The 17,214-nt window shown below is 37.7% G+C and overlaps 1 protein-coding gene across 1 annotated transcript in view; it reads left to right on the plus strand.

Moving 5' to 3' along the window:
* MRPL1 (mitochondrial ribosomal protein L1) overlaps positions 1–17,214 on the plus strand; it is a 98,514-nt gene that overhangs the window by 42,736 nt on the left and 38,564 nt on the right. Inside the window, exon 7 of the mRNA XM_047091808.1 lies at positions 12,164–12,270. Within this exon, the coding sequence (XP_046947764.1) occupies positions 12,164–12,270 (107 nt within the window). The remainder of the gene's footprint in view (positions 1–12,163; positions 12,271–17,214) is intronic.

Genomic DNA, 17,214 nt, shown 5'->3' on the forward strand with positions numbered 1-17,214 from the left:
ATGCAAAAATAACACCAATCCTTCACAACCTTTTTAAGAAAATAGTGGGGAAGGAACACTTAATGAACTCTAATGAGCTCAGCATTACCCTGATATCAAAAGTAGACAAGGACATCACAAGAAAAGAAAACTACAGACCAGTATCTCTCATGAGCATAGAAGCACAAATTCTTTTTTTTTTAAACGTATTTATTTATTTATTTATTTATTTATTTATTTATTTATTTATTTATTTTTAGAGAGAAAGGGGGAGAGGGAGGGAGAGAGACCAAGCAGGCTCCACACTCAACATGGAACCTGATGCAGGGCTTGATCCCCGACTGTGAGATCTGACCTGAGCTGAAATCAAGAGTTGGATGCTTAACCAACTGAGCCATCCAGGTGCCCCAGAAGCACAAATTCTTAACAAAATATTAGCAAATTGAGTCCAGTATTATGTATGTATGTATGAATGTCTATAAAGGTTAGTGAATATTAACTAATAAGGTTTATTCTAGGATTACAAAGTTGGTTTAGCACCTGAACATCAATATATATCATGCTAATAAAGGACATAGACCTTAAGATCATCTCAGTAGATGCAAGGAAAACATTTAACAAAATCTAACAGCCATTCATGCTAAGAACTCAGAATATTAGGAATAGATGTGAACTTCAACTTGAAAAAGCACATCTATGAAAAACAAACAGCTGTTATCATTCTTAGTGATGCAATCATTTTAAGACTGAATGCTTTCTACCTAAAATCAGGAATGGTAAAGATTTCTACTCTCATCACTTATGTTCAACATTGTACTGAAGGTCAGTGAAATAAAGGAGGAAATAAAACTGTCTTTATGCCCAGAAGTTATGATCTTAAGTGAGTGAATACTAAATGAATTTAGTTGAGGTTACAATATATAAGATAAATACACAAAGTCAACTGTATTTCTATATTAGCAATAGCTAGTCAGAGTGAAATTTATAAAAGAGCTCCTTTCATAAGAGCATAAAAAAGTCAAATAAAATACTTAGGAATAAATTTAGCAAAAGATGTACAAGCCCTTCTCACAGAAAACTGCTAAATGTTGCTGAAAGTATCAGGAAAGGGACATGGCATTGCCATGGATTTGAAGGATGATACTGTTAAGAGGGAATTTTCCCTAGATTTTCTATAGATTTAGTGCAGTCCTAATCAAGCTCCCAGAAAGCTTAAAAAACTTTTTTATTTCTTTTTTTTGGAAATTGACAAACTTTTTCTAATATGTAAGTGGAAATACAAAGGACTTGGAATAAAAAAATGATTTTAAAAAGGAAGAACAGAATTGGAGGACTTGCATTACTTGCACTGCCTTTTAGTGCTGCTGTAATCAGGAAAGTGTGGTATGGCATAAGGATAGATCAAATATTGAAAGTTAAAAAAAAATAGACCCAAGCCTAAGGGAGAACTGATTTTTGGTAAAGGTACCAAGGTTATGTGGGGAAAGAATAGTTTTCAATGAATGTTTCTGAAATACTAGATATCCTTTTCCTCACATCAAACACAAAAATTAATTAAAAAGGGACACAGATCTAATTATAAGGGCTAAAGCCATGAAATTCTAGAAGAAAAATTTCTAGAAGAAAATTTTTATGGTCTTGGATTAGGCAAAGATTTCTTAGGACACAAAAAGCATAAGCCACAGAAGAAGAAATTGCTAAATTGGACTATAAAAATTAAAAACTTTGCTCATGAAAAGACACCACTAAGAAAACAAAAAGCCACAGATGAGGGTAAAATATTTGCCATGCATATATCAGACAAAGGATTTATATCCAGAATATACAGAGAATTCTTATAACTCAGTAAGAAGACTGTCAACCCACCTTTTCAAAAAGGGACAAAAGAACTGAACAGGCAGGCAGCTTATAAAATAAGATCTTCAAATGGCCATTCATTTGAGATGATGCTCAACATCTTGGTCATTGGGTAAATGCAAATTAACATTAACAAGCTTTGGTAGAAGATAAAGATATAGAAAAAGGAATATGTAAGGTCAAAGGAAGAAGATTTTATTTGTTTTGGGATGGAATTGGCCTAAAAACTAAAATCTGCATCATTACCCTCAATCTATCACTCTGTTCTGGTTTCTGATTCTAACTGTACACTATATGTTTTCAATATTCTGTCAGAACCTTCACTTCAGTATGTTTTAACGCAGAACTATTTCTGTTTTCTTCTCAAGCTGTATTCTTTCACATTCATCATTAAACATCACTATAATATCAGACTCAAAATTATGAAGTCATTAATTTGTTCATTTTTTTTTAACTTTTAAAAAAAATTATTCGTTTTTGAGAGACAGAGACAGAGCATGAATGGGGGAGGGGCAGAGAGAGAGGGAGACACAGAATCCAAAGCAGGCTCTAGGCTCTGAACTGTCAGCACAGAGCCTGACATGGGGCTTGAATCCACGAGCCGTGAGATCATGACTGAGCCAAAGTCATACGCTTAACTGACTGAGCCACCCAGGAGCCCCTTTGTTCATTCCTTCAGCAAACATTTGTCCTTTTGTACTCCTTACAAATTACCTACCTACATTTAGATAGAGATTTCTAGTAGGTGATTGGAGATCATGAGAAAAGTTGTGTCTGGATATATAAGTTTGGCAGTTATCAGAGGATAAATGGTCTTTAAAGCCACATGTGATTGAATAGAAAGAGAAGTCAAATGACTGAGCCCTGAGCCCTAATCTTTGTATATCACCTAGGTGAGGGTGGTGGCTCAGCCAACAATATTGAGTGGAATAGCCAGTGAGAGTATGTTTCAGACAACAAGTCAGAGTATTTTAGGAAAAGTAGAGATATACTGTGAAATGCTCTTGACAGGTCAAGTCAGAGGAGCACTGAGAAATGATAATTGGATTTGTCATTGTGAAGATCATTGGTGACCTTGACGGTACTATTTTCAGTGGATGATAACCTGATTGATGTAGGTTTAAGAGAAAATAGAAGGAGAGGAAATAGAGAAAGGAGAGACAGCTGTTTCGAAAAGTTATACTTTTTTTGTTTTAATTTATATCCAAATTAGTTAACATATAGTGCGATAATGATTTAAGGACTAGAATCTGGTGATTCATCCCCTACATATAACACCCAGTGCTCATCCTAACAAGTGTCCTCCTTAATGCCTCTTGCCCATTTAGCCCATCCCACCTCTCACAACCCTTCCAGTGCTCAGTTTGTTCCCTATATTGAAGAATCTCTTATGTTTTGTCTTCCTCCTTGTTTTTATATTATTTTTGCTTCCCATCCCTTATGTTAGTCTGTTTTGTATCTTAAATTCCACATATGAGTGAAGTCATATGGTATTTGTCTTTCTCTGACTAATTTCACTTAGCATAACACACTCTAGTTATATCTACGTTGTTGCAAATGGCAAGTTTTCATTCTTTCTGATTGCCAAATAATACTCCATTGTGTATATGTATATGCCACATCTTTATCCATTTGTTTGTCGATGGACATTTGGGCTCTTTCCATACTTTGGCTATTGTTGATAGTGCTGCTATAATCATTGGGGTCCATGTGTCCCTTCGAAACAGCACACCTACATCCTTTGGATAAATACCTAGTAGTGCAATTGCTGGGTCATACGGTAGTTCTATTTTTAATTTTTTGAGGAACCTCCATACTGTTTCCCAGAGTGGCTGTACCAGTTTATATTCCCACCAGCAGTGCAAAAGGGTTCCTCTTTGTCCGCATTCTTGCCAACATCTGTGGTTGCCTGAGTTGTTAATTTTAGCCAGTCTGACTAGTGTGAGGTGGTATCTCATTGTGGTTTTGATTTGTATTTCCCTGATGATGAGTGATGTTGAGCATTTCTTCATGTGTCTGTTAGCCATGTAGATATCTTTTTGGAAAAGTGTCTATTCATGTCTTTTGCTCATTTCTTCACTGGATTATTAGGAAAACTATAATCTTAAGGGAAGCATTGAATGGTTGCTGGAAGGTACTGTGAAGTTGGAGACTTGTTTTATTTTAAGATGGGACATCTTAGGGGTGCCTTGGTGGCTCAGTCAGTTGAACATCTGACTTTGACTCAGGTAATGATCTCACAGTTCATGAATTCTAGCCCTGCATTGGGCTCTGTGCTGACAGTGTGTGGAGCCTGGAGCATGCTTCAGATTGTGTGTTTCCCTCTGTCTCTGTCCCCCCCTCCCCCGCTGATGCTCGTTCTCTTTCTCTCAGAAATAAATAAACTTCAAAACAAAACAAAACAAAAAGAACAGGGGCGCCTGGGTGGCTCAGTCGGTTAAGTGTGTGACTTTGGCTCAGGTCATGATCTTGTGGTCCGTGGGTTCAAGCCCCGTGTCTGTGCTGACAGCTAAGAGCCTGGAGCTTGCTTCACATTCTTTGTCTCCCTCTCTGCCCCTCCCCTGCTCATGCTCTATCTCTCTGTCTCTCAAAGATAAATACATGTTAAAAAAATTAGAATAAAAACTTTTTATCTATTTTCTTTCTGTTTTTGTTTTTTAAATATAATTGATTGTCAAATTGGCTAATATACAGTGTGTAAAGTGGGCTCTTGGTTTTTGGGGTAGATTCCCATGGTTCATTGCTTACCTATAACACCCAGTGCTCATCCCAACAAGTGCCCTTCTCAATGCCCATCACCTCTCCTCATCCCCTCTCCCCCACCCCACCCCCCCAACAATCCTCAAATTGTCTTCTGTATTTAAGAGTCTCTTATGGTTTGCCTCCCTACCTCTCTGTTTGTAACCAATGTTTTTTTCCCCTTCCCTTCCCTCATGGTCTTCTGTTAAGTTTCTCAAGACCCACATATGAGTGAAAACATGATATCTGTCCTTCTCTGACTGATTTCACTCAGCATAATGCCTTCCAGTTCCATTCATGTTGCTACAAATGGCATGATTTCATTCTTTCTCATTGCTAAGTAGTATTCCATTGTATATATAAACCACATCTTCTTTATCTATTCATCAGTTGATGGACATTTAAGCTCTTTCCATAATTTGACTTGTTGAAAGTGCTGCTGTAAACATTGGGGTAAACGTGCACCTATGAATCCCTTGGATAAATTCCTAGTAGTGCTATTGCTGGGTCATAGGGTAGTTCTATTTTTAATTTTTTGAGGATCCTCCACACTGTTTTCCAGAGCGGCTGTACCAGTTTGCATTCCCACCAATAGTGCAAGTGGTTCCCGTTTCTCTACATCCTGGCCAGCATCTGTTGTTTCATGAGTTATTGATGTTAGCCACTCTGACTGGTGTGAGGTGGTATCTTGGTGTGACTTGGATTTGTATTTCCCTGATGATGAATGACATTGAGCATCTTTTCTTGTGTCTGTTGGCCATCTGGATGTCTTCTTTGGAAAAATGTGTATTCACGTCTTCTGCCCATTTCTTCACTGGATCATTTGTTTTTCGGGTGTTGAGTTTGGTAAGTTCTTTATAGGTTTTGGATACCAACCCTTTATCCGATACATCATTTGGAAATATCTTTTCCCAATCTGTCGGTTGCCTTTTAGTTTTGTTGATGGTTTCCTTTGCTGTGCAGAAGCTTTTTATCTTGATGAGGTCCCAATAGTTCATTTTTGCTTTTAATTCCCTTGCCTTTGGGGATGTGTCAAGTAAGAAATTGCTGCGGCTGAGGTCAAAGAGGTTGTTGCCTGCTTTCTCCTCTAGGGTTTTGATGGTTTCCTGTATCACATTCAGATTTTTCATCCATTTTGAGTATGGTGTAAGAAAGCAGTCTAGTTTCATTCTTCTGCATGTTGCTCTTCATTTCTCCCAGCACCATTTGCTTAAGAGACTGTCTTTTTTCCATTGGATACTCTTTCCTGCTTTGTCAAAGATTAGTTGGCCATACATTTGTGGGTCCAATTCTGGATTCTCTATTCTATTCCATTGGTCTATGTGTCTGTTTTTGTGCCAATACCACACTGTCTTGATGATTACAGCTTTGTAGTAGAGGCTAAAGTCTGGGATTGTGATGCCTCCTGCTTTGATTTTCTTCTTCAGTATTGCTTTGGCTATTCGGGGTCTTTTGTGGTTCCATACAAATTTTAAGATTGTTTGTTCTACCTTCAGGAATGCTGGTGCAATTTTGATTGGTATTGCATTGAGTGTGTAGATAGCTTTGGGTAGTATTGACATTTTAACAATATTTCTTCTTCCAATCCGTGAGCATGGAATGTTTTTCCATTTCTTTGTGTCTTCTTCAATTTCCTTCATAAGTTTTCTATAGTTTTCAGCATATAGAACTTTTACATCTTTGGTTAGGTTTATTCCTAGGTATTTTATGGTTCTTGGTGCAGTTGTAAATGGGATCAGTTTCTTGATTTCTCTTTCTGTTCCTTCTTATTGGTGTATAGAAATGCATCTCATTTCTGTACATTGATTTTTTACCCTGTGACATTGCTGAATTCACGTATCAGTTCTAGCAGCCTTTTGGTGGAGTCTTTCAGGTTTTATATGTAGAGTATCATGTTGTCCGTGAAAACTGAAAGTTTGACTTCTTTGCCCATTTTGATACCTTTAATTTCATTTTGTTTTCTGATGCTAGGACTTCCAACACTATGTTAAACAACAGTAGTGTGAGTGGACATCCCTGTCGTATTCCTGATCTCAGGGGGAAAGCTCTCAGTCTTTCCCCATTGAGGATGATATTAGCTGTAGGCTTTTCATATATGGCTTTTATGATGTTTAGTTATGTTCCTTCTATCCCAACTTTCTTGAAGGTTTTTATTAAGAAAGGATGCTGTATTTTGTCAAATGCTTTTTCTGCATCCATTGAGAGGATCATATTGTTCTTATCCTTTCTTTTATTAATGTGATGTATCACATTGATTTGTAAATATTGAACCAGCCCTGTAGCCTAGGAATGAATCCCAGTTGATCATGGTGAATAATTCTTTTTATATGCTGTTGATTTCGATTTGCTAGTATCTTGTTGAGAATTTTTACATCCATGTTCACTAGGGATATTGGCCTTTAAGTCTCCTTTTTTGAGGGGTCTCTGTCTGGTTTGGGAATCAAGGTAGTGCTGGCTTCATAGAATGAGTCCAGAAGTTTTCCTTCCATTTCTATTTTTTGGAACAGCTTGAGAATAATAGGTATTAACTCTGCTTTAAATGTCTGGTAGAATTCCCTTGGGAAGCCATCTGGCCAAGGATTCTTATTTGTTGGGTGATTTTTGATAACTGATTCAATTTCTTCACTAGTTATGGGTCTATTCAAATTTTCTATTTCTTCCTGTTTGAGTTTTGGAAGTGTGTGGGAGTTTAGGGATTTGTCCGTTTCTTCCAGGTTGTCCATTTTGTTGGCATATAATTTTTCATAGTATTCACTGATAATTGCTTGTATTTCTGAGGGATTGGATGTAATAATTCCATTTTCATTCATGATTTTATCTGTTTGGGTCTTCTCTCTTTTTGAGAAGTCTGGCTAGGGGTTTATCAATTTTGTTTATTTTTTTTTAAAAAACAGCTCTTAGTTTCACTGATCTGTTCTACTGTGTTTTTGCATTCTATATTGTTTATTTGTGCTCTGATCTTTATTATTTTTCTTCCTCTGCTGGCCTTGGGGTTTCTTTGCTGTTCTGCTTCTAGTTCCTTTAGGTGTGCTGTTAGACTTTATATTTGGGATTTTTCTTGTTTCTTGAGATAGGCTTGGATTGCAGTGTATTTTCCTCTTAGGACTGTCTTTCCTGCATCCCAAAGGTTTTAGATTGTTGTGTTTTCATTTTCATTTGTTTCCATATATTTTTAAATTTCTTCTTTAATTGCCTGGTTGGCCCATTTATTCTTTAGTAGGATGTTCTTTAACCTCCATGCATTTGGAGGTTTTCCAAACTTTTTCCTGTGGTTGATTTCAAGTTTTATAGCATTTTGATCTGAAAGTGTGCATGGTATGATCTCAGTTCTTTTATGTTTATTGAGGGCTATTTTGTGACCCAGTATGTGATCTGTCTTGGAGAATGCTCCATGTGAGCTCAAGAAGAATGTGTATTCTGCTGCTTTAGGATGAAAAGTTCTAAATATATTTGTCAAGTCCATCTGGTCCAGTGTATCATTCAGAGCTGTTGTTTCTTTATTGATTTTCTGTCTAGATGATCTGTCCATTGTTGTAAGTGGAATATTAAAGTCCCCTGCAGTTACCACATTCTTACCAATAAGATTGCTTATGTTTGTGATTGTTTTATATATTTGGGTATCCCTGAATTCGGTGCATAAACATTTATAATTGTTAGCTCTTCTTGGTGAATAGACCCTGTAATTATGATATAATGTCCTTCTTCATCTCTTCTTACAACCTTCAGTGTAAAATCTAGTGTGTCTGATGTAAGTATGGCTACTCCAGGTTTCTTTTGACTTCCAGTAGCATGATAGATAGTTCTCCATCTCCTCACTTTCAATCTGAAGGTGTCCTCACGTCTAAAATGGGTCTCTTGTAGACAGCAAATAGATGGGTCTTGTTTTTTTTTTTATCCATTCTGACACCCTATGTCTTTTGATTGGAGCATTTAGTCCATTTAAATTCAATGTTATTATTGAAAGGTATGAATTTAGAGTCACTGTGTGATCTGTAGGTTTCATGCTTGTAGTGATGTCTCTGGTCCTTTGTGATCTTTGCAACATTCCACTCACAGATTCCCCCTTAAGATCTGTTGTAGGGCTGGTTTAGTGGTGATGAACTCCTTCAGTTTTTGTTTGTCTGGGAAAACCTTTATCTCTCCTCTATCTGGATGACAGGTTTGCTGGATAAACGATTCAGTACATTTTTACTATTCAGCACATTGATAATTTCCTGCCATTCCTTTCTGGCCTGCCAAGTTTCGTTAGATAGGTCTGCTACCACCCTCATGTGTCTACCCTTGTAGGTCTGGAGAAGGGGCTGCCTGGTTTGTCAGTGTCAGTCCTGCTCCACTACATATGCAGTTATCAGGCACAGAGGGGTGTGGTTTGGTGTAGGCCGGTCCTGTGGGCCCGCTGTCTGTTCCCTGAAGCTCCACCTTGTTGGTGATGGGGTGAGAAATGACGACACCCCAGTCTCACCGCCACAGACCTGGTGTCCCAAATCACTCTGTACAGGCCATCCTCACAGTGCCACTGGTGTGAATGAGGCAGTTTGTCCCATTCCGCTAATCCCGCACCTCCCTGGCACTTGGCTGGAATTTAAACCTTGATGTCTTAAAGGATCCTGCCCTGTGAGCCCCAGTCCTGGGAAAGAGCCGCTTCTATGCTGCCTCACAGTGCTGGGCACACGGTTTGTCCTGCTCCACTGACTCTCTTGCCTCCCTGGCGCTTGGCTGGGATTTAAACCCCGCTGTCTTAAAGGGCCCCGCTCCATGCACCCCAGTTCCAGGGAAGTGCTGCTCTGTGCCCCGATATATGGCCTCTGGCTGGCCGGCACAGGCAGTCATTGTCCTTTCAAAGGTCATATGCCTTCTTCCCACAGCACTCCAGGGAGTGGATTGCTTTCTCCCACTGTGGACTGTGCCTCTGAACTAGTTACCGAGCCCGGAGCTGACTCACCTCCTCCTCAGGTGCCTGAATATGGCAGCCGGCCCTGGTGCGGAGAAAGCCCTGCAATTAGAGACTGGATCCTTGTGTGTCCTGGTCTGTTGTTTTTCTCTTGTCCAGATACAGTCCTGTGCTTCCTCGTCCTCTCTTATCCCTTTGTGTCTCCACAGAAGGGGATCTCTCCCATCTGTGCCTAAGTTGCCCTTTTTATCTCTCCCAGTTTGCAATCTTGCACCTATGGCTTGCCAGGTTTTCCCCATGGGTCCCTGGAAACGTCTTTGTCACTCTGCAGCTTGGACTTTTGGAATTCAAAGTCCTTTGGCCTCAATACTGCTGTGTTTGAGGGATGAGGGAACTTTGGGTCCCCCTACTTTTCCGCCATGTTGGATCGCCTCCTAAATAAGGTTTTACTCTAGCCCCAAAAAACGAAGGTAGACTCTTACCCAGGACCCCACACTTTTTACCTACTTTCATGTGAAATTCACTTAACCTGCTTTACCATAAAAAAGGGAAAGGAACTAGGAAAATCTCAAGATTTATCAGTAGAAATAATAATCACAGTCTAGAGGCAGCTCATTATTACTCAAATGGCTACAGAAGCTGACATGAAAAAAGAGCTAAGAATTGAAACTAAATTTATTGGATTCTAATGTCACTTTGTCCTCCATTATGGTAGAAAGACAAAGAACTGGATGTAGAAAGGAGAAAAATGAAATCAAGTTAAAAATTAAGAATATTCAAAGGGTCACACTGAAGACTTCAAAAATAAACTCCACCTTCCTACTGTTTAGTCATTAACATTTAACTCAAATTTAATATATAAAAATACATGTTTTTTTATGTTTCATGACACGGTAACTTGAAAAATTTTCAATTTTCTACATAGAAAATGTGAATTATTTTAAGAACAATAAATATTATGAGAAATGTGTGACTACCAAAAAACACACCAGTCATATATGTCTCCAAAAATTCTCCCCATGATAAGTCAACATGAAGATCTCATTCTATAGAGAGCACAGTATATCTTCAGCATATAACTTCCGAGGATCATCTGGGGAGTTGTTCAGGAACACTTCACTGTGAATGAAAGCAGTTATCCACAAGGAACTTACAATCTAATTGTAATTGATAGGGAGAAAAGGGACGGGCAGATGGAAAAACTAGTATAAAATGCTACTTTTTTAGTATAACATTCTGATGTAGCTAGTACTAAACCATATGACCACTAGTGTAATATAAACAGCAAGATGCTAATAGTGGTCTACAAAAAAACAGGTACCTGGTTAAATCATCTGTATCTCTACTTACATTTCTTTCTTAAGAGTAGTGCCTTACACATAGAGCTCAAGAGTTATTTTGACTAACCTGAATCGATGACCACAACACCTTCCTTCCTGTCACTATAAATGAAGAGTCTATCTTCATACCAGAGGCCAACCCTCTTCATTTGTGCACTGGATTCCCCTCTCCTTTCTCTCTGCTACATTGTCAGTTTTCTTAGACGCTTTCCTAAATCATTGTTGTCAGCTTACAAACTTGGTATAAAATCTCCCATCTTTTTATTTTAAGTTTATTTATTTTGAGAGAGAGAGAAAACCCAAGTTGGGGAGAGGCAGAGAGAGAGGAAAGAGAGAAAAGAGAGAGGAGCCACTTAGGTGCACCAGTAAGTAAAAAGTTCTTAGAAGATTTCAAGACTTTGCTGTTAGTTTTTTATCATAAAAAATCTTACAGATTTTAATTTGTCCTTAATTTTTTTTTATAATTTTTTTTAACTTTAAAAATTTTTTTATTTTTGAGAGAGAGAGAGAGAGAGACAAAGCATAAGTGGGGGAGGGGCAGAGAGAGAGGGAGACACAGGATCTGAAGCAGGCTCCAGGCTCTGAGTTGTCAGCACAGAGCCCGATGCGGGGCGCAAATTCACAAAGAGATCATGACCTGAGCCAAAGTTGGATGCTCAACTGACTGAGCCACCCACGTGTCCCTGCCCATAATGTTTTTAAAGTATGATAAGTATCATCCTTGCATATACTTATCTATTGGTTATTACTGTGCAACAATATTATCACAAATTTAATGGCTTAAAATAGCACACATTTTCTATCTCGTGGTTTCTGTCTGTTAGGAATGTGTGTACAGCTAAGCTGGGTCCTCTGCTTCTGTGTCTCGTAAAGCTTCAAAGTATCAAGGCTGTGGTTTCATCTGAGACTTGACTGTGGAAGGATCTGCTTTTGGACTCATGTGGATTGTTGGCAGGATTCAGTTCCTTGCAGGTTGCTAGATTGAGGGCTTCCTTTTCTTGTCTTGTGGCCCTTTTCATATGTCTACTTACAACATTGTAGCTTGTTTCTTCAAAGCTAGTAAAGAAGAGAGTCTCCCCAAGATGGGCATTACAGTTTTATGTAATGTAATCAAGTACATATAAGCATTCTGTCTCTTGGTTTAGAAGCAAGCTGCAGCACCCATCTACACTCAGGGGGTGGAGATCATGAAAGGGCATAAACACCAGAAAATGGGCATCTTGGGGCCACTCTAAAGTCTGTCTGCCACAACTTGTTTGCTATATCTTAATACCTGATGAATGTTTCTCTTATTGAGTAGTTTTTGTTACTTGTTTATATGTAGTGATAACTTTGGATTTTTAATTTTTCTAACCAGAGTCCATTGGCCGTGACATCCCCAAAATGCTTGAATTATTTAAAACTGGACATGAAATTAAGGTAGATGAAGAAAGGGAGAACTTTCTCAAGACCAAAATAGCAACAGTAAGTTACAATGGAAATTACTAAATAATCATTTTTTTAAATTGTTTAAAACGTGACTGTTAAGTGACAAGTCCTTCAAACTTGTTCTTAGCACTAGTATCAAGAATAGCATTAAATATACAGATGGATAATTTTTTATTCTATAGGTTGAACTTATAAATTTGAATAGTACTTGAGAATTCTTTCATGTGCCCTTCAATGGTAATTACTTGTACTTTGTCTTATTTGATTATTCTATATATGTATTTTTTGCTCTCTAACATTCTAAGCTTATTGAGAGTATAGTTAGATCTTATATATCCCTTGTGGGACATTGCATAATGCTGAGCCCATTGTAGGTATTTAATACTACTTTAATGGAATTGAGTAATTTGCTTTATTTTTATGAATTGTTTTCATTATCCCTGCTTGTGTTTTAAAAACTGTTTGCCTACTTATAGAAGATCCTGGAACTCAATTTCCAAAGCTGTTTTTAGGACGCTATTTTTTTGAAGGGAACATTCTGCAAGATTTCTTTTATTTTGAAATAATTAAGGATTCATGTGAAGTTTATTTAAAAAAAAAAATTTAGGGGCGCCTGGGTGGCGCAGTCGGTTAAGCGTCCGACTTCAGCCAGGTCACGATCTCGCGGTCCGGGAGTTCGAGCCCCGCGTCAGGCTCTGGGCTGATGGCTCGGAGCCTGGAGCCTGTCTCCGATTCTGTGTCTCCCTCTCTCTCTGCCCCTCCCCCGTTCATGCTCTGTCTCTCTGTCCCAAAAATAAATAAAAAACATTGAAAAAAAAAATTTAAAAAAAAAATTTAGCATTTATTTATTTTTGAGAGAGGGGTGAGACAGAGCATGAGTGGGGCAGGGGCAGAGAGAAAGTGGGGACACAGAATCTGAAGCAGGCTCCAGGCTCCTAGCTATCAGCACAGAGCCTGACATGGGGCTCGAGCTCACGGACTGTGAGATTATGACCTGAGCCGAAGTTGGACACTTAACTGACTGAGCCACCCAGGTGCCCCGAGAACATTGTTATAGATAATATCCAGTTTATAGGACTGTGTTTTTAGATATGTAGTTATTTGTTCAAATCTTCTTTATTTTTAAGTTCATTTATTTTGAGAGAGAGAGAATGTGTGTGTGGGCTGAGGTGGGAGGTGGCAGGGGCAGAGAGAGAGAGAGAGAGGGAGAGAGAGAGAATCCCAAGCAGGCGATAGCATGGAGCCCGGTGCTCCATGAACTAACAAACCATGAGATTGTGACCTGAGCCAAAACCAAGAGTTGGACTCTCAACTGACTGAGCCACCCAGGTGCCCTGCTAATATCTTATTTTATGCTAAAGAATCTCAAAATATTTTTTTTCTGTTCAGTAACCATAGGAATAATGGTGATATTGATAGTAAAAATTTAAAAGTGCCTAGCAAGTGCCAGGCACTATTCTAAACACTCTTCATATATTCTTTCTTTTAATCTTCTATACTATGAGAGGAAAAATTATCAATCCATTTTATAGATGAAGGCATGGAAGCCCCAAGAAGTCAAGTAATTTTTCCAAGGTCTAGTATGAGGCAGAATAGATATTTGAACACTGGCAGTCTTTTCAGTCCAGGCTTTTTATCCAGAATCATCTTGCCTCATGCCTGGAATTATTTGAATAGCTGTTATTCCTCTACTCATCCTGCTCTTAAGAGGAATTCTGTGTTAGGGGGTGCCTGGGTGGCTCAGATGGTTAAATGTTGGACTCTTGATTTTGGCTTAGGTGATGATCTTAGTGTTCATGAGATTGAGCCCCACACTGGGCTCTGCACTGGCAGTGTGGAGCCTGCTTGGGATTTTCTCTCTCCCCCTTTCTCTTTCTCTCTCTCTGCCCCTCCCCTGCTTGCTTGCTCTCTCATTCTCTCTCTCAAAATAAATAAATACACTTAAAAAAAAAAAAAGAGGAATTCTGCATTATAGCTAGTAATCTAAGCTAGTAGTCTAAGCTAATTGAGCTATGCCCACTATAGATCATCAGAAGTAGAGAAAAGGCACTCAACTTGTTTTATGGAAGGAGAACTTGCTTTAGAAAGAGGACAAAACAGGTTTAATCTCATCAGGGATTGGGAAACCCCTCATTGCCATTATTACCATCAAAGCCTAGTACCAGTTTGTATGGCATTGTGGTCTGCTAGAATCTGATGTTGCACTTTCCGTATTTCCAAAAAGCCCTTGTCAATATTTGTTTGGGATGACAACATCGTAATGTAAAAAACAAAAAATGCCAATTTTACGAGGATTTTCTAGAGCTGTAGAGACTTAGGTTTGAATACCTGTCTTACTACTTACAGGATAGCAGACTTTAAACAAGTTTCTTAATGTTGTTGTGTCTGGATTTCCTGACCTATAGAATTTGCGTAGCAATGTTTATTTTACAATGTGGTTTTGAAGATTAAATAAAAACTTGAAATGGTAGCAGTAATTATTTTTCCTGTATTGGTTGGACTTTTGGAGACTATAGGACATCTATAAGATTATTTCTTTCCATCTGGATCCGTTCTTTTTCTTAAGTAAGGTTTTCAGTATATTCAGTAATTAATACTTTATATGGATCCTGACTCAGTGTATAAGAAACCTGGGCATTCATTCTTCTCAACAAATACCATAGTGATTAAGTGATTACATGAGCTCTAGGTCAAACTACTTGTATCATTTAGAGATAGAATGCTTTTTCTTAATGAAAAAGAAATTAATTTCTGTGTTTAAAAAGAATTTTTTTGGATACTACATGAATGTTATAGTAGGAGATTAAGAGAGTGGGTTTTAAATTCATACTGTCTGGAATCAGAATCCTAATTCCAGATTAGAATCATGTTACCTTGCTCTCTGAGCCTCAGTTTTCCCCCATTCTCCGTTTCTCCTAAATGCAAAAAGAAGTTAATAATAACACGTACTTTCTAAAATAGGAAGGGATAGATGAAATAATGACATAATAACTATAAAGCAGACTTCTGCTTTTGGCCAACATAGAGTAACAGGGACCTGATTTACTCTTTCACCTAAGACAATCACCATTACCTTAATACCAAAACCAGGCAAAGAAAATAACAGTCTAATATCATTCATAAACATAGATATCAAAATTATAAACTAAATTTTAGCCAGTAGGGCCTAGCAATATAGAATGGATATCATGTCATCACCATGTAGGGTTTACCCTAAGAATGATAACATTCAACGTTTAACTCGATGATCAGTCATTAAAATTCACTGTATTAACAAACTGTAAATCAAAAGTCATCTGATCATCTCAGTAGATACAGAGAAAGCATTTGACAGAATCCAACATTCATTCCTGATTAAAAAGTCTCAGCAAACTAGGAAGAGAAGTTAATGTCCTCAACCTGATAAAGGGCATCTATGAAAATACAACAGCTGACATTATACTTAGTGGTGAAAAACTGAATACTCTCCTCCTAAGATCAGGAACAAGACAAGGATATCCACTGTCACTACTTCAGTTCAGCATTGACCTAAGGATTCTAGGCAGTGCAATCAGGCAAAAAAAGAGGCATCCTCACTAGAAAGGAAAAAGTAAATTAGTTATTATTTGCAGATGATATGATCTAGCTACTAAAACAAATAAGTAGGTTAAGAAAGGTTATAGAATACAAATACACAAAAATCAATTTTGCTTCTACATAACAGTAACAATTAGAAATTAAAATTCAGGCTACCTGGGTAGCTCAGTCGGTTAAGCGACCGGCTTCAGCTCAGGTCATGATCTCAAAGTTTGTGGGTTCGAGCCCCGTGTCAGGCTGTGTGCTGACAGCTTGGAACCTGGAGCCTGCTTCGGATTCTGTGTCTCCCTCTCTCTCTGCCTTCCCTGACTTGTGCTCGCTCGCTCTCTCTCTCTCTCTCTTTCTCAAAAATAAATAAACATTAAAAAAATTTTTTTTTAAATTAAAATTCAAAATAATACAGTTTATACTAATACCAAAAACTAGGAAATACTTAGGGATAAATCTGACAAAAGATGTGAAAGATCCATATACTGCAAGTTTCAAAACATAGTTGAGGGAAATTAAAGGAGATCTAATAAATGATGAGGTATACCATGTTTATGGATCAGTAAATCCAATATTGTTAAGATATCAGGTCCCCAAAGTAATGTATGGATTCAGTACATTCTCCATTAAAATTCTATTTAGCCTTTTTTTTTTTATTTTTGTAGAAACTGGCAAGTTGATTTAAATGCATATGGAAATACAAAGGATCTAGAAAAGCCAAAACAACTTTGACAAAGAACAAAGTTAGCGTTCTACCTGATTTCAAGATTTATAAAGCTATAGTATTTAAGATAGTGTGATATTGATGTCAAAAAACACAAAATGATAATGGGATAGACCAGAGTGCCAAGAAACCCAAAACAACATACATATGGACACCTGATTTAAAACAAGTTGCAAAGCCATTTTTAATGGAGAAACATTAGTCTTTTCAAGAAATGGTACCAGAACAATTGCGTATCTGTATACAGTAAAATGAATTTTGACCCATAACTTTGTTCCATGTATAATTAACTCAGAATGTATCAAAGACTTAAATGTAAAGCCTAAAACCATAAAATTTCTGGAAGAAAAAGTTGAGTTAGGGAATTTTTTTTTTTTTAGATGTGACATGAAAAGCATGATCCATAAAAGAAATTAATAAATTGCACTGTATAAAAATTAAGTGTTTGCTCTTGAAAAGACACTGTTAAGAGAATTCAAAGATAAATCACAGACCAGGATAAAATATTTACAAATCATATAACTGATAAATCCACAATTTATAAAGAGTTCTCAAAGCTCAATAATAAAACAATCCAGTTTTAAAAATCAATAAAAAAGGGTACCTGGGTGGCTCAGTAAGTTAAGCGTCTGACTCTTTGATTTCTGTTCAGGTCCTGATCTCACGGTTGTAGGATTGAGCCTCGTGTAGCG

Source organism: Lynx rufus, unplaced genomic scaffold (assembly GCF_022079265.1).
Source record: "Lynx rufus isolate CCGP_SWC_20201006 ecotype Redwood Valley unplaced genomic scaffold, mLynRuf1.p SCAF_3, whole genome shotgun sequence".
NCBI classification, from domain to species: Eukaryota; Metazoa; Chordata; class Mammalia; order Carnivora; family Felidae; genus Lynx; species Lynx rufus.